A 27,684-nucleotide genomic window follows, 5' to 3' on the forward strand; every position below is an offset into this window, starting at 1 on the left:
GTATAGAACTTCTTCCTAACATCCCTCTTAAACCTCCCCTGGTGCAGCCTGAAACTGTGTCCTCTTGTTCTGAGGCTGGCTGCCTGGGAGAAGAGACCAACCTCTGCCTGTCTACAACCTCCCTTCAGGTAGTTGTAGAGAGCAATAAGGTCACCCCTGAGTCTCCTCCTCTCCAGGCTAAGCAGCCCCAGCTCCCTCAGCCTCTCCTCATAGGGCTTGTGTTCCAAACCCCTCACCAACTTTGTTGCCCTTCTCTGGACTCGTTCCAGCAAGTCAACCTCCTTCCTAAACTGAGGGGCCCAGAACTGGACACAGTACTCAAGGTGTGGCCTAACCAGTGCAGTATACAGGGGCAGAATGACCTCCTTGCTCCTGCTGGCCACACTGTTCCTGATGCAGGCCAGGATGCCATTGGCCTCTTGTCTGCCTGGGCACACTGCAGGCTCATGTTCAGCCTACCATCAACCGGTACCCCCAGGTACCTCTCTACCTGACTGCTCTCCAGCCACTCTGACCCCAGCCTGTAGCACTGCATGGGGTTGCTGTGGCCAATGCGCAGAACCCGGCACTTGGATGTGTTAAATCTCATGCTCTTGGACTCTGCCCATCTGTCCAGCCTGTCGAGGTCCCTCTGCAGAGCCTCTCTACCCTCCAGCAGATCAATTCCTGCCCCCAGCTTGGTGTTGTAAGGTGTTAAAGAGCACAGGGCCCAGCACTGATCCTTGGGGCACACCACTAGTGCCTGGCTGCCAGATGGCTGTGGCACCATTCTCCACCACTCTCTGGGCTTGGCCCTCCAGCCGGTTCCTAACCCAGTGCAGTGTGCTCCCATCCAAGCCATGGGCTGACAGCTTGGCCAGCAGTTTGCTGTGGGGGACAGTGTCAAAGGCCTTGCTGAGGTCCAGGTAAACTACATCCACAGGCCTCCCCACATCCACCAGGCAGTCACCTGATCATAGAGGGAGATCAGGTTGGTCAGGCAGGACCTGCCCTTCCTAAATCCATGCTGGTTGGGCCTGATCCCTTGGCCATCCTGTAAGTGCTGTGTGATTGCACTCAAGATGACCTGTTCCATAACCTTTATCACCTTGTTCTGTCTGTCTAAACCCAAAGTCAGAACTTGCCTCAGTTTTAGAGGAGGGTGAGTTTCAGTGATCTCAATTTACATTCATGCTCTGTTTTTTTCCTTCCTCCACTTACCAATAACTTTGACTGTGATATCAGCCTTATCTTCTCCCACAGGATTCTTAACTGTAACTCTGTATACTCCCTCATCCTCCTTTTCTGCTCCTTCAATGATGAAGACACAGTGGTCTTCATGCATCTCCACACGAACTCTGCCTTCAGATTCGAACAGAAGCTGTGGGAAGCAAAAGCAACACTTACATTAATTCAGTGTTGTGCCAGGGACAGCCTGTATGTAAGCTGTTGAAAGTTTTCAAAGCATTCCGTGTTATAAAAACCATTGAAAATCTATAAAGTTTTTCAAGTTTTATTTTTATGTGGAAGATAGAAAACATACACTAAGTGACTTACATAAACAACATTTGGGGAAAACGGTTCTGCAAGTCTGTAGGTTGTTACAATCCATTGCTAGTTACACACATCTGGTTAAGTTTCACAGAAGTTACTAAGTACCTCCACAAATTCCTACTTGGGATAACTACCAGTACCAGTGTGAAAAGTTCCTGGGTGATGGTTGAACACTATGGAAGTTTGAGTAGGTTTGCAAATTCAGATGGGGCAAACATTCCTGATCAACACATTTGGGCATCATGTAACATTTGAGTCTCTCTAAAAAAAAGTCCCATGTTTCCTGTAACTGTTAATGGCACCAGTTTGATTTCTGTCACTCAAAATACGTGGGGTAACTTTCTACTCTCCTCCAAGCTGATGTCTCAACATAGTTTCATAGTTTCATTCAGGGTTGGAAGGGACCACAAGGATCATCTAATTCCAACCCCCCTGCCATGGGCAGGGACACCCTACACTAGATCAGGCTGGCCAGAGCCTCATCCAGCCTGCTCTTAAACACCCCCAGAGACGGGGCCTCGACCACCTCCCTGGACAACCCATTCCAGGGTCTCACCACTTTCATGGTGAAGAACCTCCTCCTCACATCTAGCCTGAATCTCCCTACCTCTAGCTTCATTCCATTCCCCCTAGTCCTATCACTACCTGAGATCCTGAGAAGTCCTTCCCCAGCCTTCCTGTAGGCCCCCTTCAGATACTGGAAGGCCACAATGAGGTCACCTCGGAGCCTTCTCTTCTCCAGACTGAACAGCCCCAACTCCTTCAGTCTGTCCTCATAGGAGAGGTGCTCCAGCCCTCTGATCATCTATGTGGCCCTTCTCTGGACACGCTCCAGCACCTCCACATCCCTCTTGTAATAGGGGCTCCAGAACTGGACACAGTACTCCAGGTGGGGTCTCACCAGGGCTGAGTAGAGGGGGAGGATCACCTCCCTCGACCTGCTAGCCACACTTCTCCTGATGCAGCCCAGGATCTGATTGGCTTTGCGGGCTGCAAGTGCACACTGAGAGCTCCTGTTGAGCTTTTTGTCCACCAGCACCCCCAAGTCTCTCTCCTCAGGGCTACTTTCCAGCCAGTCACTGCACAGCCTGGATTTGTGCCTGGGATTGCCTCGACCACATATGACCACCATAATGACCACAACTTTGCCATTTACCTGTAACATTCCTTGATGTGCCTGTGCCCCTCTAGACTTAGAACAGGAACCATTAGAACGCATATGTGCTGAACAGTGAGTGATTAGCACAGCAGAAACCTAACCCTGAGAAAGGTATATTGTTGCATAATAAATGAACAATATATTTTATTTATGACAAAAAGGAAAGTTGTTGGAAAATGAATCCCCTTTCATTGTTTTGTACACATAGAGTCCACCCTCTTGACCCACTGTCATCTTTCCCTGTGTCCCTTCAGAATTTCGTCCTAGTTTTTTACCTATGGTTATTATTGAAGCTTAAAAGTTAGTGGGGAAAAAAGGAATAAACATTCACAAATGCAGTTTAGAAAACTTTCAAATAACTGCTGTGATTCCTTGTGATACAACCACCCTGTAACAGTGATTGGAAAGACATTTCCTTAGTCAGCATCTTACTCTAAAACTACTCACTCATCCCTTGTGCCCATTCAAAGTGCTTGGTATTTACTGTTGTGAGGCAGGGTGTTGGGTCTCATGTGCCATTTATTTCACCAGTTTTAATATCTACTGATTTTATTTCTTTCTGAATATAATAAGCTTTTATTGGGAAAACACTAAGCACATTTGTATGTCTGCACAAGTAATAAGTAACTTACCTTATTATCGGTATTTAAATCAGTGCTGTTTTCTGAGGGAGCGATGGAATCATCATTGCTCCGAACAAGGTTGTTCTTCTAGATAAGCAGAAAAGACCACAGAAAGTCAACTCAATCTTTCTGAGCAGAGTTGTAAAGCTGCTTTTGCAAGACAGAGGAGAGGGCTCCATAGGCTTGTTAGTAGGGCTGAATATGGAGATGTGAGAAAAGTGAAATGCAAAGTGAGGGCACAAGTGACCTGGGAAGAAACTCAACTGATACAGAAGGAAAAACCAGAAATGGAAACAGATGTATCACACTGCAGCCAGTTAAGGGAAAGGTAGGTGAGCAAAACCAGATTTACAGCTTAACAGAGAGAGATGCATGGCAGTTCTGCAGGAGAGTTGTAAGTGGTTGTGAATCTGACTGTGTTCTGTGGTACTAATTACTCATCTTGTGTAGCTACAAAAATAAGGATTACTTTTTTTTTTCTGTGCCAGTGGGACATCAAGTCGATGTACATGTTTTAACACTTAGAAGTATAGTCAGGTCTGTAAGCACACCAAACATTTAATGACGCTGTTCTACTGTTTGTTTAGGATTTAATCAGTAAGTACATGCTATACATTCTCTAAATGAAGATGGGCTTCTACTGGTAAGATGAGACTTCACGCTTTAAAACTAACACTGTTGCAGGGGTTGTCTGGTACTAAATCATCATTTCATAAGAGGAACTTATGTAGGAGAGAGTCAATTTCTCTTGGTTGCCAAAAGACAAACAAATGGGGGTTTTGTTTTTTTTCCAAACTAACTCTGCATTGCAGAAAGTAAGTTGTAAGTGCTTTTACATATGCTAACATGAACAAAGAATGCAGAAGAATCATGAAGAAATGAGACTGGGGAAATTAGTAGACTTGGTAATATTATTTTGTCTGTATCTATGCCTATGGGAAATGCAATGATGCTGTAGAATATTATGCAAAGTGTTTCTATCAGAGTTTTGTGCTAGTTTCAGCTCAAGAGCCAAGAGATGGTGAGGGGCAGAGATGTTCTGAGATAGCCAGAAAGGAAGCTTACTTAACATTTTATGTCTAGCTTCTAAATTCCTTCTGCTGCTTTGATAAGGCAAACGGCAAGTGTCCTCTATTTTCATTACAGCAAATACAGTTTTACCCCAGTGGTCTCCTAACATGACATTTACTTCAGACTACAGAATTCTTGAGAAAGGTTTAAAAAGAAGCTGCTATCTCCAGAACATGTCTGTTCTATCAGGTGAAGGCAATGGGATGGAGTTATCGCATATTTCTTTTTCTCTCATGTAGGAAGAGAATAGATGTGTATGGTATCCCAGTGTCTGCATGTACACATCTGTCTACTCATACATATTCAGCCCCTCTCTATTCTTCTGGAACAGAAAAACAGGCAACAGTTCAGACAACAGTTCAAGGTGACTCTCACAAAACCAGCTAAATCCCAACCAGAGATTTAAACCCCCTAGAAATAAAAGGAAAATGTTATACCTAAGAATTTTAGATCAAAGTAAGATTTGAGAAAGAAAGTTTATTTTCTGTTGTCACTTCCTTGGCTCAGACATTGTGCCAGGTTACACATTACCTTGTTTACTTTCTGCCAGATGACAGTGGGTGCTGGATCTCCCGATATGGGAACATCCAGTCTCAATTTGTTCCCAGCCACCACGACAACAGTGTCAGGGGACTGTCCTAGGCAGTCAAGGTGGATTTTGGGAGGCTCTATAGCAAAGACAGAGAAAATAAGTTTAAATATAGTTTGAATGTTCTGTGTGGAAGGAAAAAAACAAAAGTTTGACTATTCATTAAGTTTAAAATTAAAACCCACTGCTTCCTTTGCTATCGAAAACATGTTTACTTACATGTAAATAATGACTGCTGTTCTTACCTTCTCTTGGTACAAAATCAATCTTGACCTCTGGAGAAAAAAAAAAGGAAGGGAGTGCATAGGAGAAATAAATCAGAAAACAGAACTTATAGAGCATCTGCACCTACAAAGTAATTTTAAAACCTCATTATAGATTTTAAAACATCATTAAAACCTTGTAAGGCATATACCTCGACAGATTAATGCAATAAATGGGGGAATAGGCTCCATTAAACAATGTGATAACAACAAAATAAACAGGGGAAAAGCAATGTGCCTATATTCAGACATCAGGAAAGGTTCTGCATACTCCCTCATGCTATTGCCAGGGTTAATGCTATCATTTTATCCCTCTGGAATTCTCATTGCAGATTCTAAGATAACTTACCCAAAAACTGAAGCTTGGCAGAAAGGTTGTAAGCAAATCCCTGAGGGATGAAGGAATAATCAGCTTCATCATCTGGTGTTACGTCCTCAATAGTTAGCTTATGGATTCTGGAAACGTGAACAAATATATTCCACTCCCTTACCTTACCTCTCCAGGAGAAACAGGGCTATCTTAAGAGACAAGGTGCAGGCTACAGGCTATTAACAGACATTAATATTTGCCCTAACATCAAATCAACTACCACCAGGTCTGCAGGCTGCTCTGCTTTCAGTATTCAAGCAAGACCATATCAGCACTTTGTCTATGAATGGATTATTTTTTTTTGGTCTAGTCTGAACAGAGGAAGCAGTTTCTTTGCTTTTAGGCCAGTCCATTATCTTTACAAGGGCAGTTGTAACACTGTTGACTGGTCTCATTTGATCAGATTGTGACTACAATATGTTCTGGAATAACAAACTAAAAGCTGATGCTCTATCCTTGCATGACTAAGTTCAAAACAATACAGAAAGGAAGACTTTACCTAATGTATAATGCTTATGTATCTTCTGAATTGTCTTGGTCTCCATTTCCAGTAGTAGTTCAAGCACTAAGAAGCTTGAATATGGAATTGTGTTACTGTATGTGTTAATATAAACCCTAATTGTTCTGAAGGGGCTGACAGATTGAGTGCTATCTTAATCCATTTAAACTCTACTGCTAATTTTAAAGCTATCAACAACAGCGTTTTTAGATTGTTCAAACACAGGAGATCATGAAATCCTAATGAAAACTGAGAATGAATCCTGATGATGTACTGATGCCATATATGCAAAACACACTGACACAGAAAGCTTGCATGCATACCAAAGCAAGCCTTTGACTATATACTGATTGTGTATGAGGTGGATTTTACCTTTCCTCTTTTAGCTGGAGTCAGGACAGTCTTCCTTTCTATTCCTGTCCCCTGAGATAATATTTCCTGTGGATTGTAATGAAAAACCCAAGCCTGTACTGCTTTTTGAAACAAGACTAACCTGCCAATATGGGAGATCTTTATCCTTTCATCTGGGACCACCTCCTTTCCATTTTTCAACCAAATTCCTTTCACATTTTCATCCGACACTTCACACTTGAAGACTGCCTGGTCACGTGCCTTCACTGTCAGGTCTGCAATGCTCTGGTAAACTTCCAGCTTTTTCTCTGATATTGTAAGAATAATTGATACACACATCAGCAGAATAGCTCCGCAAAGTAAATGGTGTGGATTTACTGAGTAGAAGAGGGTAAGGCCAAGCAAGCTATTCACTGAAGAGTATAGTGTGAAGGGAAATACATATCATGCAGGGCTGATAGCTAAGCAGGGTATTTGTTACATCCAGCACACAGGTCTGAGTTCTCATTGAGGCCTTCATTATCAAAATTTATGTCCCTTATTAAGTCTTCCTTTACCATGACATAAGGATTATGCTACCCCTATGCATTGTCCTGGAGAAGGTTACCCTCAGCCAGTTTTGATTTTTCGGCTTTATCTGTGCCTACCTTGTACAATTAGTTCAGCAACTGATACCCCCCCATTGGTCTTCACAGTGTAGTGTCCACTATCCTCCTTGGTTGATTCATTAATAATTAGATACTGCTTTTTTCCATCTTTCTTGAATCGGTATTTGAATGTTTCTTCCCGTGTCAACTCAATTCCGTCCTTCTCCCTGCAATGCCAAATATCACTGAGTCATTTTTCTGTGGTTGGAAGAGGAGAATGAGAGTCAGCTCAATGTGACTGGAGACTGCAAGAGACAAGATAATTCCAATCTTTGCAGCCTTTCAAGTTAGCAAAAAAGAGTCTTTTAAATGAACACCAGCAGAACCTAAATGGAAATGCTTCTATCTTGCCTATTAATGTTCCCTAGGTATTTGACTTCCTCATGAGTGAACTCTCTTGAAACAGAATTCCTTCACTGTTACTATCTATATAGATAAACACGAAAGCATGATAAATGCTGTAGAAATCTCATGGTTTAAGTGCACCCAGCCAGCAGTCACCTCGCCCCAGCTGCAGGCTCACCTCTACTGCCGGTGGGGTGGGGAGGAGAAAACACAACAAAAGACTCCTGGGTCGAGACAAAGGACAGGGAGGATTCAGCCATCACTTATGGCCACGGGCAAAAGATAGGCTCAGCTGGGGGAAACACCACCACTAACTGAATCAGAGTAGGGCAGTGAGAGATACAACTGGAATTTAAAATCCCACAACCTTTCCTACACACCTTCTCTCTTCCCAGGCCCAGCTCTGCTACCTCTTCACCTGCAGCTGCACAGGGACTGGGGGTCGCAGTCAGTGCCAGTCTGTTCTATGTTGTCTCTGCCTCTCTCTCCTTAGCAGGTGGACTCCTCACAGTCTTCCCCTGCTCCAGCATGGGGTCCCTCCCACGGGAAATAGTCCTCCACCAGCTTCTCCAATGTGAGTCTTTCCCACGGGCTGCAGCTCTTCACTAAGGGAGTTCCCCTCAGAGGGATGTACCAGTGTGGACTCCCCTCGGAGCTGCACCTTCTGCCCTTAGTGGTGCAACTTTCTTCAGGTGCAGCCAACCTGGCCAGGCATGGGGTTCTCCACGGCCTGCAAGTGGGATTTTTCTTCACTGGTGATCCCCAAGGACTGAGGGCATTTACCCTGCCATTTTACCACGGGCTGATAGGGAATAGCTGCTCCGGGTTACCACCCCATCCCCTTTTCTCTCTGACCTCAGTGTCCCCGTGCTGTCTCTGTCACTCCCACTCTGCTCCAAAAGAGATGAACCGCCAAAACAGAAGAACCTGCCCACTGGTTTTTGTTTAGTGGTGTGGGTGTTTGTTGTTGGTTTTGTTTTGTTTTGTTTTAAACACGTTATCGTGGAAATGCTGCTGAGCAAGCCCGACCTTGAACAACAAGACCACCTTGAAGCCGGGGGGAGCTTCTCGAAGCTTCTCTGAGGAACCTGCCAAACAAACCCAGCAGGAGAATATACAGGACTGAAGACACTTTGCCAGCAGGGAATGTGCCCTCTGAACAGCTGCTGTGAGGTAAATGGAATTTACTGGGAAATGCCTCAAAATCTTAAACTTTCCTGATGTGAATTTTAAATGTTGTCAGTTCATGCTTTGTGGGTGTGGCCGGTTGACGTTGTCCCCTTAAGAAAGGGAATATGGTAGACGGAAGTTGGTAAACGGAAAGAATAATCTAAACTAATTTCATTGGTGAAGTGGGAGGAAGCACCTTCTGAACTGGGAGTGAACTGGGCATTTCCAGCACTTCTCTGTCAGTCTTGCTTCCGCCTCTTCTTCGTGCTGCAGCTCTCTTTCTGTGCTGGGCTTTCTGCCAAGGCCTCGGCCTTGAAGACCAGATAAAGGCCGGTATTAACTCCCTTCCAATTAACACGAACTGCTTCTAACATTTTTTTTTCTCTCTTTTCTCTCTCTTTCTATCCCACTCTGGGGAAAGGGGGGGAGAGAGGGGAGAGCGGAGGTGGGGGACCCCCTCTGCTGAGGGGGGTTACTCTCATTTCTGTGTTACTCCGTTGTATATCTTTGTATATATTGTAAATTTGTAAATATTCCCCTGCAAATCCTACACTGCTTTGTAAATATAGCTCCACTGCCTTGCTAATTCAGCTTGTGAGTTTTTTTTCCTTTCCCTTCAATTTTTTTTCCCTTTTACCTTACAAGGGGGAAGGGAGGAGGCTTCTTGGCCTTACCCTTCCAACCCACCACAGTGGGTATTTGTAAAAGTAGAATATATTATAATGGAATTCAATGAAGATGTGTTTTGGATCCTCTAGCCCTTTCTATTCATGAATGACACAGTATATTTAAGACATTCATAGAATCATAGAATCAACAAGGTTGGAAAAGACCTCAGAGATCATCAAGTCCAACCTGTCACCCTAACCCTGGCACTGCTTGAGACTGTGTCCTCTTGTTCTGGAGCTGGTTGCCTGGGAGAAGAGACCAGCCCCCACCTGGCATTACTAAATTAAGCTTCACCATCCGCCCTGGGAGGAAATTTAATTATTGCAATTTCCAGTCATCATGAAAAGGAAACGAGCAGAAAGGTTTTGTGCTGTTTAGACAAGGTGACACAAAAAATACATACGACTTTTTAAAGAGTTCCTGTTCCTAATCCACAATAACCCAAACAGGCTACAAGAAAATCGCTTGGATTTTTTCCAGCTTACTCATTTTGTAGCATTTCATATTTCTCATTATTATTTGAATATAATGCTACTTGAATACTGCTGCAGTTTGTAAATGGAAAAGTTTTTGATACATGGAAGGAAAAATACTAAGCTTTTATTAGAATAAGAATTTCCCTTTTACCGTTTGGTGTTTGTTAGCAGTGATCATCTTAACAGGTGGGCTTACATGATAGCAAATTGAAATGCTGCTTAGGGTCTCATTTAAATACTATGGCTCTAATCTCTGGGTAGATACATGCAAGGAAAACTTTTGCCGAAAAGTTTCCTGAAGATCACAAGATCAAACTTCAAGCAGGTTACTCCCTCCTAATTATTCTTTAGAAAACACCTTGGAATTTATAGTTGGTTTAGAAAAACACTATGCTCCCTTCCAGATCACAGGACTAAAACACTAGTAAGGGAGGAAACAAAGGTTGTCTGTAACAACCACATGAAATGCAGCACTTTTATGTCTGGATAATGTTTCCTCTCTTTGCTGAGTGGCTATAGTCTGAAGCAGAATGGGAGATGCTCTCCTGAGGATTGTATTTCTTACTCATGCAAATTGGTTCTGGAACAAGTGCTACTACAGTGCAATGAATAAACCTCTGCTGACCTCCTGAGAAAACAATTTAATCCAGAAGTTCGACATGCTGCTGTGGCAAATCACAGTATCACAGTATTACCAAGGTTGGAAGAGACCTCAAAGATCATCAAGTCCAACCTGTCACCACAGACCTCATGACTAGACCATGGCACCAAGTGCCACGTCCAATCTCCTCTTGAACACCTCCAGGGATGGGGACTCCACCACCTCCCTGGGCAGCGCATTCCAATGATGAATGACTCTCTCAGTGAAGAAGTTTCTCCTCACCTCCAGCCTAAACTTCCCCTGGTGCAGCTTGAGACTGTGTCCCCTTGTTCTGGTGCTGGTTGCCTGGGAGAAGAGACCAACCCCTTCCTGGCTACAACCACCCTTCAGGTAGCTGTAGAGAGCAATGAGGTCACCCCTGAGCCTCCTCTTCTCCAGGCTAAACAATCCCAGCTCCCTCAGGCTCTCCTCATAGTGCTTGTGCTCAATCCACATGCTCTGAAGCTGAACTTCCTAAATTTCTTTTTATTGGTGTATTTTGACACATCTCATAAAAGATATCGGAACATTCTACTTAGAAATTAGTAAGAGAAGTCTTGAAATCTTGTCTAAATAATAAAAATAGATTTATTAACAATAATCTATTTACTTAAATCCCTGGTAAGGAAATACTGTATTTCACTTGTGTGTGTTTTAGTAACATCACATTGCTGATGTTGTGTATGGGTAGAGTGTTTGCAGAGGGGTGTACTGAAAAAATAGTGGAGTGATAAAACATTTAAGAAATAGATTTCATTTACCTTAAAATAGAATCATATGATCAATAAGGTTGGAAAAGACCTCAGAGATCATCAAGTCCAACCTATCACCCAATACCTCATGACTAAATAAACCATGACTTCAAGTGCCACGTCCCATCCATTTTTGAACACCTTCAGGGATGGTGACTCTACCAGTTCCCTGGGCAGCACATTCCAATGGCAAATAACTCCTTCTGTGAAGAACTTTCTCCTCACCTTGAGCCTAAACTTCCCCTGGAACAGCTTGAGACTGTGTCCTCTTGTTCTGATGCTGGTTGCTGGGAGAATAGACTAACCCCCACTTGGCTACAACCTCCCTTCAGGTAGTTGTAGAGAGCAAGAAGGTCTCCCCTGAGCCTCCTCTTCTCCAAGATAAACAACTGCAGTTCCCTCAGCCTCTCCTCACAGGGCTGTGCTCCAGACCTCTCCCCAGCCTCGTTGCCCTTCTCTGGACACGTTCAAGTGTCTCAACATCCTTCTTAAATTGAGGGGCCCAGAACTGCACATAGTACTCAAGGTGTGCCTGACCAGTGCTAAAATAATATACTGCTGCAGGGAAAAGTGCAATATTGTCTCATATAAGGTAATATTACATGCCTTCCTGTCATAAGCTGAGCAAAGAAATAGAAGAATCACTTGATACTGAAGAGTATGTGGAGGTTTTATAGAACCATAGAAGTGTTGGTTTAAAGACCACTGTAAGTCATCTTGTTCAGCCTTGTGCTTGAAGCAGATCTAGTGCAATATTAGGTAGGTCAGCCATGGTTTAGTGTGTCAAAGTCATGAAGATCTGCAAGGTCAAAAATCTGTTCTCAGCTTTGCCTCTCAATGCCTCTTTTCTCTATCTAGAAATGCTTTCCTATGCTCTGTTTATGATGTAGGGATAAATTGGTGAATGTCTTTGGGGATGTCACTGATTGGGTACTGTATGATAATGGGGACACATAGATTTATCATTCCTATAGTTTGTTTTCATTTGGAGCTGACAAAATGATTCATCCAGCATTCGGAGGTGAAAAAATCAGGTAAAGATTATGTATTTTATGTCACCTTTTCGTTCAAGAATGATATTTTTTCCAAGACCATTTGAAGTTCTGAGATAACTGTTCCATAGTACTACATAATAATGATCTGAGACCTTTCAGGGTGATAAAGAGAACATTCTTTCCTGATTACTGTGAAGAGACCCACATAATGAGTTCTCCAAGCTTAGTCTGATGGCCATGCCTATGAGACTGTAAGCCTTATTTCTGCCCTGTGTAAACCACATAATTGCTTTTGTCCATGTGCTTGTGATTTCATATCCCGGGTTTTAACGGGTGCAAGAGCTGTAACAGGTGCCCTGAATTAGTGCCTGTTACTTGGCATGAACTATTGAGCATTTGCATAATGAGCCATGAAACTCAAACTCTTTCATCCATTCTGTTTCCCTTGTTTTCCCTGGATACTTCTCTCCATTGTCCAGAATGCTCCCATTGTTGCCAGAACTCATTATCTGAGTCTAACTTAATAAAACTAGTACAGTGTCAATGTCTAACTGTTCAGTTTTCTGTTGCTATGATTTGAAGTTTCTCTGACCACTTGCTACATTTCAGGCTGAGACAGCTGTTGATTTGTCCTTGTCACACCGCGTGCCCATCCCACAGACAGCAGCTCTGCACGATATATGGGAGTTCAAAGGCAGAGAGGATCAAAGTGTGGCAGCTGCACTGATCTGAGAGGGATAGATTTGGTTGTCCCCACCTCTTGGCATGTGTAAGCAGTTCCTGAACAATAGCATGTGTGTGCCTCTGTGTGTGGCTTTAATAGTATAAAGCATAAGCTGTACTAGCTCTTGGATGCTAAATAAATTCTCAGTTCCTTCCTTTGGGAGAGCAGATGAGTGGTTGGCACTTTCCAGGAATGTAATGGGCATTGTGGGAACAGTTGATAACCATCTGCCTGAAGCTGTTAACAAGCACAAGAGAATCTCATCAGTTAGAGAGATGAAGTGAAAACAGTGTGCTTAAGACCTGGCATGTGAACACTGCATGCTGTGCTTGCCCAAGCAGCTTGAAAGTTCCAGCTTCCGCTCAGCTGGAGCGCCTGACAAAATGGACTCTGTCATCTAAATGTTTGTCATCTTACTCCTGCTGGCTACATATGCATAATGACCAGCTTTTCGGGATCACCACAACAGACAGATTAAAAGAAGTCAATAACCTTCCCTCTCCATCTCAAGAGACCTAAGAAAAAGTAACCTTTAAAAGTAACCTTCACTGCAGTTGAGAAGACCAGAAGGTCCCATAAATTATAGCAAACTTGTTACAACACAGATCTGATTAGTTGGGGCAATAGTTAGATGTTGTTATCAAGTGTTTAGAAAATTTTGAAGCTAAGAGACAGTCAACAACACCGAACAAGAAATTCTAGAGACTATAAAATGTCGATGCTTAATCTCTTTTCTGCCATGTTCTGGCCTCTTAGTTCCCTCTCGATGTAAGACAGACACTGGTTCTAGAATGTCCCATGGAGAGATACGGTTTCATGTTCCTTGTGTTTTTTTTCCCTTATCAATTCCCTTACCATTTTACAGTAGCTCCTTCTTCGGACACTTCACACTCAAACTCCACTCTCTCTCCAACCATCACCATCTGGTCCTCCAGTGGGTGAGTGATCAGGATTGGAGGTTCTGGAAATTAAGAGATTTTTATTAAAACAGTGTTCTGAAAGACTGAAGAGCAGAAGTAGATTTCAGTGCTCTGCACTGCACAGAAAGAACCCCTGGCCAAAATGGTGATGTTCTGTGTTGGAACTTAACAATTACTATGCTGGATCCCACAGTCAGGAACCTGGAAACTACAGGCCGGTCAGCCTGACCTCGGTGCCAGGGAAAGTGATGGAGCAGATTATCCTGGCGGCAATAACTGCACACCTGAAGGATGGCCAAGGGCTCAGGTCCAGCCAACATGGATTCAGGAAGGGCAGATCCTGCCTCTCCAACCTGATCTCTTTCTATGATCAGGTGACCTGTCTGGTGGATGTGGGGAGGCCTGTGGATGTGGTCTACCTGGACTGCAGCAAGGCCTTTGACACCGTCCCCCATAGCAAACTGCTGGCTAAGCTGTCAGCTCGTGGCTTGGACCATTACACTCTGTGCTGGGTTAGGAACTGGCTGGAGGGCCGAGCCCAGAGAGTGGTAGTGAACGGTGCCACATCCAGCTGGCAGCCAGGCACCAGTGGTGTCCGCCAGGGATCAGTGCTGGGCCCTGTCCTCTTCAACATATTCGTTGATGATCTGGATGAAGGGGTAGAGTCAGTCATCAGCAAGTTTGCAGATGACACAAAGTTAGGGGCAGATGTTAGTCAGTTAGAGGGTAGAAAGGCTCTGCAGAGGGACCTCGACCGACTGGTCAGATGGGCAGAGTCCAATGGGATGGCATTCAACAAGTCCAAGTGCTGGGTGCTGCACTTTGGCTACGGCAATCCCATGCAGAGCTACAGGCTGGGGTCAGAGTGGCTGAGAGCTGCCAAACAGAGAGGGACCTGGGGGTGCTGATCGACAGCCACCTGAATATGAGCCAGCAGTGTGCCCAGGTGGCCAGGAAGGCCAATGGCATCCTGGCCTGCATTAGGAATAGTGTGGCCAGCAGGAGCAGGGAGGTCATTGTGCCCTGTACTCTGCATTGGTTAGGCTGCACCTTGAGTCCTGTGTCCAGTTCTGGGCCCCTCAGTTTAAGAAGGACATCGAAACACTTGAGTGTGTCCAGAGAAGGGCAACAAGGCTGGGGAGAGGCCTTGAACACAAGCCCTATGAGGAGAGGCTGAGGGAGCTGGGATTGTTTAGCCTGGAGAAGAGGAGGCTCAGGGGTGACCTCATTGCCCGCTACAACTACCTGAAGGGAGGTTGTAGCCAGGAAGGGGTTGGCCTCTTCTCCCAGGCAACCAGCACCAGAACAAGAGGACACAGTCTCAAGCTGCGCCAGGGGAGGTTCAGACTCGAGGTGAGGAGGAAGTTCTTCACTGAGCGAGTCATTCGGCATTGGAATGGGTTGCCCAGGGAGGTGGTTGAGTCATCGACCCTGGAGGCGTTCAAGGGGAGATTGGATGTGGCACTTGGTGCCATGGTCTAGTCTTGGGGTCTGTGTTGATAGGTTGGACTTGATGATCCTCGAGGTCCTTTCCAACCTAAGTGATACTGTGATACTGTAATCAAACGATCTTTTGGGATTTGCTTCATGAGACAGAATACAAAGATGTATACATTCTGAAATTCTAAACTGGAGGTATTAGTTTTCTGTACTACTTGATCTACTTGTAGAGATTGAGGTCCATAGTTATCTTGAGTGGAATGCAATTTTGGAAGTAAGTTTCTAGCCCCGGTTTTAGGAAGACCTGCATCCAAATAATGGTAATTATTACTGTGTTGCTTTCCTGTGCTTTCTTAGTTGCAGCTGTAGGGAAAAAAATGCCTTAATTTCACTGTAAGAAAAATATCTACTTCAGTAGACTTCAGAATTTGTTCAAGCTTTTTGCTACCATTGCTCACCTTTTACAAACAACTCTGTGAAGCTCTTTTCCTCCCCGACCACACATTCATATGCTGCATCATCAGCCAGAGAGCAGTGATTTATAGTCAGTATTCTCTTATTCCCAACAGCCTCAAAAATATATCTGGAAAGAGAATGTAAATGTAAATATCAGAGAGTAACCCTTTTTTTTTGACCCAGTCACTGTCTTCCCCTGCCTGCCAGAGAAAAAGATTCCTACTTTTTTCCTGACATTGGTGGCAATTGTGTGAAGACTCAAGCCCTATCCCTGTCTCAGTGACAGCACTAGTATTTGAAAAGCTAGCATATGAAATTAGGGATAAATCTTCATACACGTGCGGAGCATGCACGCTCCTGCGAATGGTGTTGGATGCTATTCTAACTTCTAGCCATTGTGCCTTGTCACAGCTTAAGCACAAAATCACTGGAAGTTGGTTTTGCAAGCAAACTGTCACAAGAAAGTTATTTTGAACACTGGATATATACATAAAGATCAGAATACAACCTGAGGACTTACTTGCTAAGTAGTTAGGTGTAAGCATCCATGTATGCAGTTCCATGTGTAGATATGTAGAGCAGAGGGAAGAAAAAGCAAAGTCATGAGAAGAGCAAAATGACCCCAAGCCAATTCTTTTTCGTCTTTTTCTCCCTATTTTCATAGAATCACAGAATAGTTTGTAAGAGACCTTTAAGATCTTCTAATCCAACCATCAATTCCCTTCTTTCTAAGAAAAACTAGTTTGTCCTCTTTGTCCAAGCTGTAGCCCATTCCTTTTTGGATTTCCCACGTTTATAGTTTACCTGCCGCTCACTTGGATCTCCTGTCCATTCTTCAGCCATTTCACATCAGCATCCGGATCAGCAACTTCCACCATTAATTTAATCTTTTGCCCTTTGTCTACTTGGTAAGCTGGATCCAGTTTCTTAAGGAATGCTTATGATGAAGAATGATTTACCAAAACAAACAAAGAAACAAAGAAACTTAGTAATTGCTTACATTTTTAAAAGTATATTCTCTGTCAGGAAAGTAAATCTTTCCTAAACCCCACTTAGTTACTTCCCCACTTACTACATCCCTCTTTGGATTTATACTGTTTCTGTTCATTCTTCATCTTGTTCTGTTTTCTGTTGTTACTTACACGGAGTGAAAAGCATGTGATACAAACTAAAATAAGCAAAGTAGAGTATTCTAAATCAGATGTGAATATGCAGTTTAGCATATCCTAAATAGCTATGCCTGCCCATGTAGGGAAATGAGACTAATTTTCCTAGCACTAATGAATGGAAGCTTGTCTCCTCTGTTTCAGACTTTTAAATGAACTAGTTAAAGTCAAAGAATTAACATTTATGGAAATGAGTTTCTGATGTGTGACACTGACTGGTTTTGGGGGTAGGATGAGTGGGAAGGGGTGTTTTTTAGGATAGAATAGAATAGAATAGAATAGAATAGAATAGAATAGAATAGACCAGGTTGGAAGAGACCTTCAGGATCATCGCGTCCAACCTATCATCCAACACCACCTAATCAACTAAACCATGCAACCAAGTACCCTATCAAGTCTCCTCCTGAACACCTCCAGTGACGGTGACTCCACCACCTCCCCAGGCAGCCCATTCCAATGGGCAATCACTCTCTCTGTGTAAAACTTCTTCCTAACCTCCAGCCTAAACCTCCCCTGGCACAGCCTGAGACTGTGTCCTCTTGTTCTGGTGCTGGTTGCCTGGAAGAAGAGACCAACATCTGCCTGTCTACAACCTCCCTTCAGGTAGTTGTAGAGAGCAATAAGGTCACCCCTGAGTCTCCTCTTCTCCAGGCTAAGCAACCCCAGCTCCCTCAGCCTCTCCTCATAGGGCTTGTGTTCCAAGCCCCTCACCAACTTCGTTGCCCTTCTCTGGACACGTTCCAGCAAGTCAACCTCCTTCCTAAACTGAGGGGACCAGAACTGGACACAGTACTCGAGGTGAGGCCTAACCAGTGCAGTGTACAGGGGCAGAATGACCTCTGTGTTCCTGCTGGCCACACTGTTTTCATATTCAAGGATAGATGAGGAGCAGGTTAAGAATATTCAGAGTTTCAGACCATGGTATCTCAGGGCTTTGGCCTTTGGTAATCAGTATTTCATACATAAAAACTGTGTAACAGTGGGAACAAGAAGGTCCTATTTCTCATTCTCTTGTGTCTGGAGGCTGTGCAGCTGATACCTTTATTTGAAGAACTCCCAAAGAAGATGACAGGTACATGTACATTTGTAATAAGTGCAGCTCACCAACCTGTACTTTTCTTCTCTTCTTTCTTTATGCGTTTGAGGCGTTTGAGCATCCCACGCAAATCTGTGATGCCATACTGAAAAGCAATTTTCTCATATTCAGAAGGAGGAGCCTTCCTCAGGATTTCCCAGACATCAGCATCAGACTGTGATTCAGACTTTGCTTCACCTCTGCGGAAAGGGATTGGAGTATCTAAATGCCACTATTGAGAGGATTTAAAAACAGCCATAGGCTTGGCAAGCTACATAGTGGGTTGATGAAGCCATTTCTTTAATAAAGAGTTTAGCAGTCTAAATATTGCTCTATCAGTACCTAGAATAATGAAATAAACCTGTTGACTAGATTTACTTCTATTTATATATACAGTGATTAAAATCCTATCACTGTCCTGAAGGGTTTACTTTGTAACAGCCAAAGCAAATAAATATTAACTTCCCGTTAATGATGTGTAATGGAAACAAAAGGAAACTTATTTTCCAGTGTTAGTCATATGTGAAATATGTGGCAAAGCAAGGAACTGAATTGATATACTGAGAACGCTTTGGAAACGAGGCAGTTAGTTTATGTTAGAAAGAAACAAGCCCTTCCTACTCGGGGCAGTCTTTCTCTTCACAAACATTTGTCAGAGGTTATGAAAACATTTGCCATCTCTGGTAAAGACAGTTGTTGACTATAGTAATCTATGAAACATAAAGATGCATAGACTGGTGAGTAGTGGCAAACAACACAATATTTACAAGGACCTACTATTTTATAGTTTGTCCAAAGAACTAGTGATTATGGAATAATTAATGGTTGGGTTGGCAAAACCAAGTACAAATTGTCATTGTCTGGTTGTGAGAAAGATAGCATTCTTTTTCTGTCATCATATGTTTTATTGAAAAGCTCATGAACAGAATAGGAAGTCGATGTCACCTTACCGATTCACCGTGCGCAGGAAGCTGCTGTACTCCAGAGCAACGCAGAGAGCGGTTTGGAAAAACACACGCATCCCAGTGGGCAGGAAAGAGGGCATAGCGTTAAAACAAAACAGCCATGAATGTCATCTTCACCTTTAGCAGAACAAGCCTGTGTTTCAAGAGCTGGGAGAGGAAGGAGCTCATGCAAAAGCTCTGAAACAGGCTTGAGGAAAATGCTGTTCCCTATTGAAACCAAACTCACTCCCACACCTTGTACGGTAACACACTGCAATTTATATTGCAAGCATAAGCACTTCTGCTTTTTGCTAACTATGGCTGATTGCCTCACAGGGAAGTAAATTGCTCTACTTCGCTCCGTTGTCATGGAGCTGCCTGTCACAGTTTGCATTTTGGTAAACAGGGAAAGGATGAAAGGAGTAATATTTTCTTAAAAATTTCTTTAGGAAAAGGAATCCCCTGGGGCTATTGTTTCTGAAATCACCAGCAGCAAGAAGATTCTAGTGCAGCAGAACACACCTTTGCAATGAAGCCATATTCAGTGGTAAACCCCAACAAGAAGTTATGCAGCAGGTAATGCAGAGGAAAGTGGAGGATTATTTGGCATATTTTTGATTATTTTTGTTTTTCAGGAAAAGAACAGCCCCCTTAGTCTGTGAGAAATGCTACTACTTTAAAATAGCGTTGCTGTAGTAAGTCTAGCCAGCCAGTACATTTCTGGTACTCTTTTTATTGCTAGAAAAAGGCTTGAGTGTAACTAGAGCACTGTGTTTATTAAAGTACTGCAATCCAGGCTTGGGATTTCCAGAACTCCTGTAGCTCTTTAACAGAAGGAGAGCAAAAGAAAAGGACTTCAGCTCAGTGAGTTTGAGCTGCAGTATGGCGTGCAGTATTGCCTGTCTTTGGAGTGGTTTAGCGTTTGCTACGCCCTCACTAGCACTCTATGAAATGATAGGTGTATCTGAAGTTTGGGTTCCATGTGATAAGTGCGGCCTACTGAGTATGTGCTATGTCATAATTGCATCAACAGCACTCAAAAATTTAATCAGAATGATTCTCTAGATATCTACTGTGTAGTTAGGGGCAGCTACAAATGAACTGGGGCAGGACAATTGAACTGATTTGCCAAATATACCAAGATTATTTTTAACGTTAGCAGTTCTTGGTTTAGTTGCCCTGATCATATATCAATTAGCGGCTTTAAAGTATCTCTAAATACATATACATTGGTATAGATAATACAAGTGTATAAAACTAGGAACATGAAATATTTCTAATGTGTGCTGAGTTCTTTGTACGACTGCAATTAATGTCCTCTGAGCAGAGTGTATCTCAGAAGGAAATGTAAAATCACAGGAAACAACAAAGATTTAACAGATTTTCCTTCAGGCATTATATAAATACTGGTGTTCTCTCAGTCTGTCTATTTATGTTCATCTGTATACACCTCTTTACCTGAGGATTTGAAGGCAGGATTGTTAATGTTGAGTTTCCACAAATATATTTTTGTGAGTTATTTTTAAGTCTATTATGAGAAAAATACCTCCCAAGCCATTTGGCAGGCTAGTATATTTCACTGTTGTGAAGACTTCCTTAGTTTTAGCTTTAGCTTTCCCATTACTCGGTGTCATCCCACTGGTATATCTGTCAGTACTGTTTTGGTACATGCAAGTTGCACTACAAGATATTTGCTCATAAGCAGGAGTATAGTCTCTCTAATGAGAGGAAAAGACTTCTAAGTTGCATATAAAATGGTAGTAATAGCGAAAGGTTGTAACTGATACACTGTTTAATGGGTTCTGAAGAAGAAAAGAAGTCTGCCTCTGAGCAGTACTCCCAGTACTCCTTTTCACCATGTTGTTTTGGTTAAAACATTGATCCCATGGAGAGTTTCCACAGCAAGGCTGTACTCTTCCACTAGCAGCGGGAACTAAGCAACATTCAGCAAGTCTCATAGCACTTGGACTCCTGAAGCTTCTTCCACCCTTAAGTTACTCTCCCTGATGCTGGGGATCCTTATTCAGAGTAATCACCTCACAGATTAACTACACACTTGGAGGACATTAAAGTGCAGCTTAGTGAAGCTGCTGTAAATGGAATATACAGCTGAGATGTTTTAAACATATGTGGAGGAGTTAAAAATAGTTTTGTACATCACAGAGATGGTTCCTTCCTATCCCATTACCATCAACTGATTGGACCCTGTCAGCTGTCACCTCCTTCAAGGTCTCTGCTCACTATCGCATTTAATAGTTCTGTGTCAGCTGTTCCCTTCCTCTTCCCAGTGACCTCTCCTTGGCCCATGGCATCTGTATGTCAACACCAGTTAATTAAATTACAGCAATAGGAGATAGTGTATTAAATGAAGCCCTCTTTGTTACAGTGGGAGTGTTCCTTACCCATGGATTGAGGGGGACTTGTAAATTAGGTGGGACAAAGCAGAAGCAGTAAAGCAGTTCTATTTGAACCTGCATGGCCCTGGAGAGTTCCTCAGCATGAGATCCCTTTTTATATTTATGCCTATCAATTTTCATTAATATATGGTGTGCAAAACCTGGGGGATCCACTAATTACTTCTAAAGTAGCTGTGAAAAACAGCTAGGATCAGCGAATTTATCAGTATGCATAAATTCACTAAACAGAGATTATGTAACTCAAGAAAGGTTGGGGAAAAAAAGCTAAAATACAGTGACATTTCTAAACTGCTTTTCATTAATTATAGTTCTAATCAAATAATGATTAATTAAACTGAACATTTCTGGAAATACTGGAGATTTTTTACTACTTCATAGAGTTCTATTGGTGCTCAAAATTAATAATGAAAGCAGAAGGGAAAGGCAATAGGAGAGAGGCTCATAGTACTTAGCAACTTCATTCCAGCTGGTGTCAGAGTGTGAAATCATGCAAATATTTTCATGTTGGCCTACATTTCTTAGACATTTTAAAAAAGATATCAACAATTCTTTTTGCCTTACATTTTCTTTAGGAGTTAGAAGTGTTCACAGCTGCTCCATTTCAGCTCTCAAGCCTGTACAACTTTGATTACTACCATTATTGAGAAAGCATATTTTCCCTCCTTCAGGGAGAATTCTAATGCACATTTTGTTTCAGACTTCTCAGGGGTTCATGATGAAACAACCGATTTTGATAGGTGTACTTTCTGTGTCCCTCTTGAGCATTGTGGTTGTATTCCATGTGACCTTGCTTGCCCCACTGAACTTTGGGTGAGTTAGCCTGAGTGAAACATGAGGCTATTAAGGCTTTACTGCCTTCTGTAACAACGCGACTTCAGATGTCTATGTTATCCTGCACTCTATCTGAAGATAAAACACTTTCTAAAAATAGTGATCGCGATATCTGAGCAGACCCTGAACACTGATTCACAACATTCACAACATTCACCTAAGGAGCAGAATGTAAAAAAATCAAACAGAGTATAACTTAGGAGTCTAATAGCAAGTGTTGACAGTGATTTCAGAAGCTGGAAAGACAGAGTGAGCAGCCAGGGGCAATGAGCAGAAGGAAGCATGTCTGGAGTAGTGGGATGATGCTGAGGAGTGGAAACTTTACTTGGAATAAAAAAGAAATATTTTGTAACAGAGAAGCCTGTGTGTTTATAGAATATGGCTTCAGTAATACATGCACGTAACATGTTCAAGGATGGATGGAACAAGACTTCACATATTTGATAGTCACCAGCAGGCATGTTATGCAAATTATTTCTATGACAATGGAAATTTAAAGCATCAGGTTATGAGAAAATCTGGGTGTTCAAGGACAATTTAAAACTGCTTATAAAAGGAAGTGATGGTAAAAACTGAAGGACATTCAGAGAAATACATTGACTTGTATTGAATGATCTACCCTTAACTTCTAGTAGTTGTTTAAAAGCATTTCTCTCTCAGAAATTGCTGGCTGATAATTTTCTTTTATACTACCTAACTTTTGTCATGCTCTACATGTAAGAATGATAAACATGCATGCACTATTTCAAACCAAGTGGTTCTTATATTCAGTCTTACCCATGCATTTATAACAAGACAAAATAGAAATCTTACTCTCTGTTGGCAGCAATGAAGTCCAAAACATCCAGATTAAGACGATGGTAAAAAGAGAAAAAGAAGATAGGTAGTGAAAACAGATGTGGCAATGAGAATGACAGAGAAAGTTCAAGAAAGGAAGGAAGGAAGGAAGGAAGGAAGGAAGGAAGGAAGGAAGGAAGGAAGGAAGGAAGGAAGGAAGGAAGAAAGAAAGTAAGAAAGAAAGAAAGAAAGAAAGAAAGAAAGAAAGAAAGAAAGAAAGAAAGAAAGAAAGAAAGAAAGAAAGAAAGAAAAAGAAAGAAAGAAAGAGAAAGAGAAAGAGAGAAGGAAAGAAAGAAAGAAGGAAGGAAAGAAGGAAGGAAAGAAGGAAGGAAAGAAAGAAGGAAAGAAAGACGGAAAGAAGGAAAGAAAGAAGGAAAGAAAGAAGGAAAGAAAGAAGGAAAGAAAGAAGGAAAGAAGGAAAGAAAGAAGGAAAGAAAGAAGGAAAGAAAGAAAGAAAGAAGGAAGAAAAGAGAGAGAAAGAGAAAGAGAGAAAGAAAGAGAGAAAGAAAGAGAGAAAGAAAGAGAGAAAGAAAGAAAGAAAGAAAGAAAGAAAGAAAGAAAGAAAGAAAGAAAGAAAGAAAGAAAGAAAGAAAGAAAGAAAGAAAGAAAGAAAGAAAGAAAAAGAAAGAGAAAGAAAGAAGGAAAGAAGGAAGGAAAGAAGGAAAGAAGGAAAGAAGGAAAGAAAGAAAGAAAGAAAGAAAGAAAGAAAGATGCAGCATAAACTAAGAACTGGAATTGGAAGAGTAAAAAATATTTGTATCATATTTATACAACTAGAATATATTCTTAATATATGATAAGCAGCTATATACAATATAATTGTATAGTACTGTAGTAACATCTGGAGATCTAACGAAAAACCTTGTCCTCCCAGCTCTCTGATGGGAAATATTGTAAAAATGTAAGACATAAAATTCTTTAAAAGACATCATTATGGAGAGATACTGTGAAGTATTGTTGTATTTTGAGGGTTTTAATTAAAAGTGCTGGTGGAAGCGTGTAATTACCTTAGTCCCAGCCTTTTCTATTTTGGGAAAGCTCAATCTCTTCCTTTACCTCCCTTCCCCCCCTTCTTTTTTTTTTTTTTCCCACTCTCCCCCCACACTTCTTCTATTTTTTCATCTTTTTCTTGTATAAACTCAGCAGAAATACAGGAAATGCTGAACATTTGGGAAAATTGCTGTAGTTACTCGTCATCCTTTTTCCAGTGCTTTTGAAAAAGTATTATAGGCAAGTGGCCAAAATAAGGTGATTTTGTTAATTGCCCAGCACCACAATATTATGCCCAAAACTACAACTGACTGCACTGAATTCCCTCCCACCTCACCTGGACGTAGACATATGACCTGCTTTGGGAAAACTACAAGGATTCTAAATTTATGCAACTTTCACTTACTGTACTTTCCTTAGAAATAGAAATAGAATAAACCAGGTTGGAAGAGACCTTCAAGATCATCGTGTCCAACCCATCAACCAATCCAACCCACCTAAACAACTAACCCATGGCATTATTTTCAGGGTTTTTTTTGGGCAGAAAATGGTTACTTTATTTCTCTAAATCTATGAATTTTTACTTACCTCTTTTTCAGTAGTGCACTGAAATTAAACTCTCCACCTTCATCATGTCCCTCGGTACTGTGTAGTAACAGAAAGCCATAATTAGTTTCAGAAGGAAATAGGAATACCTTATAAGATTGTATCATAATGTAGACAATGTATTTTTGTAGGTAGCAGTAGATGGGTTTAGAATGGCTTAGAACGTGCACTGACATAGAAGGTAACTTAATTAGGCATTTTGTCTGTATTTGCCTTCATAGGGGCTTCAAAATATATTTAATGGACTTGGTATTTTTTCTGTACTGATTATGGGTAAAGTTGTACAAGCTATTAGTTAGGTGGTTATAATGATCTGGAAAGTATTCAGTATCACAGAGATGTTGCTGGAGCTTTCCTATAGTATCATTAATGCTTTTGGAAAGCTGTAGTTTCAGGAAAGAAACATTCAGGAATGTGAATATTGTTTACAGTGTGAGGCAGTGTTGTACCAACCTTTTTGTGGAACTTTTTACAGTCTGAAATAGATTTTATTTCTCCCCCCATGGTATTATCCCAGCTGTAATTGTTTCTTGGGGTTCTTTGTGATACCAGAATTCATTATACTGAAGAAAGCTTCACATCGCTGGTGCTTGGGAGAGTTAAAGGAGGAATTCTGTGATCTCACTTTGATCCTGAGGTAAGGTTCGATATGCACTTGTTCAGCAAGTGATGTTGTGATGATTTGTGAGAACAAGAAAGGACAAACAGGAGTTTTTTAGTGTGTAATTCTGTCTGTTACATACAGTGAATTCAGTTGGGCTGCACGTTTTTATTCTTGGTGTTCTGAATCAAATGTGTTTTGGCTATGCTTAGAAACAGTTGAAATAAAGATTTACTGTGAAAATAGTGTAAACACATTAAAGCCATTTCAGGAATTTGACATAGAAGTATTGGCAGTTACACCACATAATCTTTTGGATTCAGTGTTTGGAAAGTCAAAATGTATTTTCTTCATCTCAGTCAGGCTTCCATCATCAATGTTTAACTACTCCATAACATCTCTGTTGTCTTGAGTATAAGAATCTGGTGATGCCATCTCACAGCATTCAGATTCTTCCAGCAGCAACACCTGATTGGAATGGGCTGCCCAGGGAGGTGGTGGAGTCACCGTCCCTGGAGGTGTTCAAGAGGAGATTGGACGTGGCACTTGGTGCCATGGTCTAGTCATGAGGTGTGTGTTGATAGGTTGGACTCGATGATCCTCGAGGTCTCTTCCAACCTTAGTTATACTGTGATACTGTGTGATACTGTGATATTTAATTATAGATTTACACTCAGAGATTTTCTTTTCAGCTGTACTGGTGGTAGTGGTAGCTCTTACTGCTCTCTCTGTCAGTACACAGTGCTGTTTGCTTCAGAGGAAGTCAGTCTGTCTACAGAAGTGTAAATCGGAACATTGGAAAACTCAGGAAACATCAGGGAGAAATTTGAATAGTCTCAACAGATAAATGATGAGCATTTTAACAGTACTCTTAATTAAATGGAAGAGAAATGAATGGCAAACTTCATGTGCTGGTCAGAATGCAAGATTAGTGAGAACAGGCAACGATTTTGAATTAGTGTATGTTGTGAGAAAGTTTTTTTTCCTTAAGGATGTGTCTGTACCCTTTTTACTTCTGTGATGGCTTTCAAGATAGTATAATACAGGAAAGGGTGATTTTCTGGCTATAATGCTCAAACTGAAAAGTGTATTTTTGGCCACTTTGTTCCCTACTTTCAGAAGATTTTTTAAATGTTTGCAGGTATAAAATGTACATAAAAATCACCAGTATGATCCCTTTGAAAAGGGCTTCTTGTGATCAATTATTCAGGGAATCAGATTCTACAGCTGGGAGAATAACTAATCACTGTATTGCTTCCCAGGTAGTAGTTAAATCAGATTGTCAGGAAAGCCCAGCAAGCAGTGTTTAGTTTTTCTGAAGTAATTGCTTTTACATGCACAGAGTTAAGTCTTACCTCAGGGTTCCTATTTCTGTTATGGTTGAACACCATATGGTTGGGAACAAAAGGAATAGGACGGGAAATGTAATGATACTAGGATAAAGAGAGTGCCAGGAAACCACACATCTTCGTATACTCATGTGTTGGCTTATTTCTATGGGCAGTAGCAATTTAAGTGAGGACGTGCTCAGCAGAGTGAGGACGTGCTCAGCAGAGAGGAAAACGTAAACAGGAGGGCAGACATGCATGTCATTTGTAGTTACTTTATTTCTTCTAACAGTGGTGAGAAGATGGCACCTGCCAAACACATGCCTTTTCTGTAGATGAATCTGCCTCTCTATGGACTGTCAAACTGTTCTTTTGTTATTTGCATTCATCTTGCATTACTACTTTTAATTATTCATTTCTTAAAAATACTGCATGCTATAAATGATGGCTCATTTGGAATTTATCAGCTAGTTTTGTAGGGTTCTTTCCTTGTTTTAAAATTTCTCTTTAGATTTTTCTTTTTTAACTTTTTTTTTAGTTTTTTAGGTTTTTTTTTAATTTGTTTTTTCTTTTTTATTTTTCTTTTTATTTCTTTTTATTCTTTATTTTTCTTTTTATTTCTTTTTATTTTTTTCCTTGTTTTAGTTTTCCTTTTTCTTTCTTTATTTTTTTTTTTTCTTCTCCTAAGCAGAGAGAGACAGTTCATTGTTCGACTTGAATTTGTCTGCTGACACAGAGAGTGGCTACCTGAGAAAAGCTGAAGTCATCCGTCTCCCCCCTCCTGCCAGGCTCCTGAGTGAGGGTATTAAAGACAAAGCTTCAGATTTAAACAGTTCAGTTCAAAATTTGACTCCATTTTTACTGAAGAAGCTGAAAATTTGAACAGCCTGAAGCTGCTTGAGTTATACTCCCTCTGATTCTAAACTCTTGTTATTTTTGCGAGGAAGAAGAGAAACTCTTAACCTAATTTCACTGCAGTGAAATAACAGAATAACAGCCCTGGTGAGACCCCACCTGGAGTACTGTGTCCAGTTCTGGAGCCCCTATTACAAGAGGGATCTGGAGGTGCTGGAAGGTGTCCAGAGAAGGGCCACAAGGATGATCAGAGGGCTGGAGCACCTCTCCTATGAGGACAGACTGAAGGAGTTGGGGCTGTTCAGTCTGCAGAAGAGAAGGCTCCAAGGTGACCTCATTGTG

The 27,684-nt window shown here is 41.7% G+C and overlaps 1 protein-coding gene across 1 annotated transcript in view; it reads right to left on the bottom strand.

The window, feature by feature from the left end:
- MYBPC3 (myosin binding protein C3) overlaps positions 1-27,684 on the bottom strand; it is a 73,172-nt gene that overhangs the window by 28,561 nt on the left and 16,927 nt on the right. The window contains exons 8-23 of the mRNA XM_068161571.1: positions 27,235-27,279; positions 24,541-24,597; positions 22,939-22,941; positions 18,884-18,907; positions 17,967-18,133; positions 16,497-16,629; positions 16,213-16,215; positions 15,695-15,819; positions 13,732-13,837; positions 7,106-7,272; positions 6,601-6,766; positions 5,588-5,694; positions 5,221-5,250; positions 4,918-5,054; positions 3,325-3,402; positions 1,201-1,360 (exon numbers count right to left, since the gene is read on the bottom strand). Coding sequence (XP_068017672.1) covers positions 1,201-1,360; positions 3,325-3,402; positions 4,918-5,054; positions 5,221-5,250; positions 5,588-5,694; positions 6,601-6,766; positions 7,106-7,272; positions 13,732-13,837; positions 15,695-15,819; positions 16,213-16,215; positions 16,497-16,629; positions 17,967-18,133; positions 18,884-18,907; positions 22,939-22,941; positions 24,541-24,597; positions 27,235-27,279 — 1,508 coding nt within the window. The remainder of the gene's footprint in view (positions 1-1,200; positions 1,361-3,324; positions 3,403-4,917; positions 5,055-5,220; positions 5,251-5,587; positions 5,695-6,600; positions 6,767-7,105; positions 7,273-13,731; positions 13,838-15,694; positions 15,820-16,212; positions 16,216-16,496; positions 16,630-17,966; positions 18,134-18,883; positions 18,908-22,938; positions 22,942-24,540; positions 24,598-27,234; positions 27,280-27,684) is intronic.

This window comes from Melanerpes formicivorus, unplaced genomic scaffold (assembly GCF_026170545.1).
Source record: "Melanerpes formicivorus ecotype bairdi unplaced genomic scaffold, bMelFor1.0.p_v2 SCAF_58, whole genome shotgun sequence".
Lineage (NCBI taxonomy): Eukaryota > Metazoa > Chordata > Aves > Piciformes > Picidae > Melanerpes > Melanerpes formicivorus.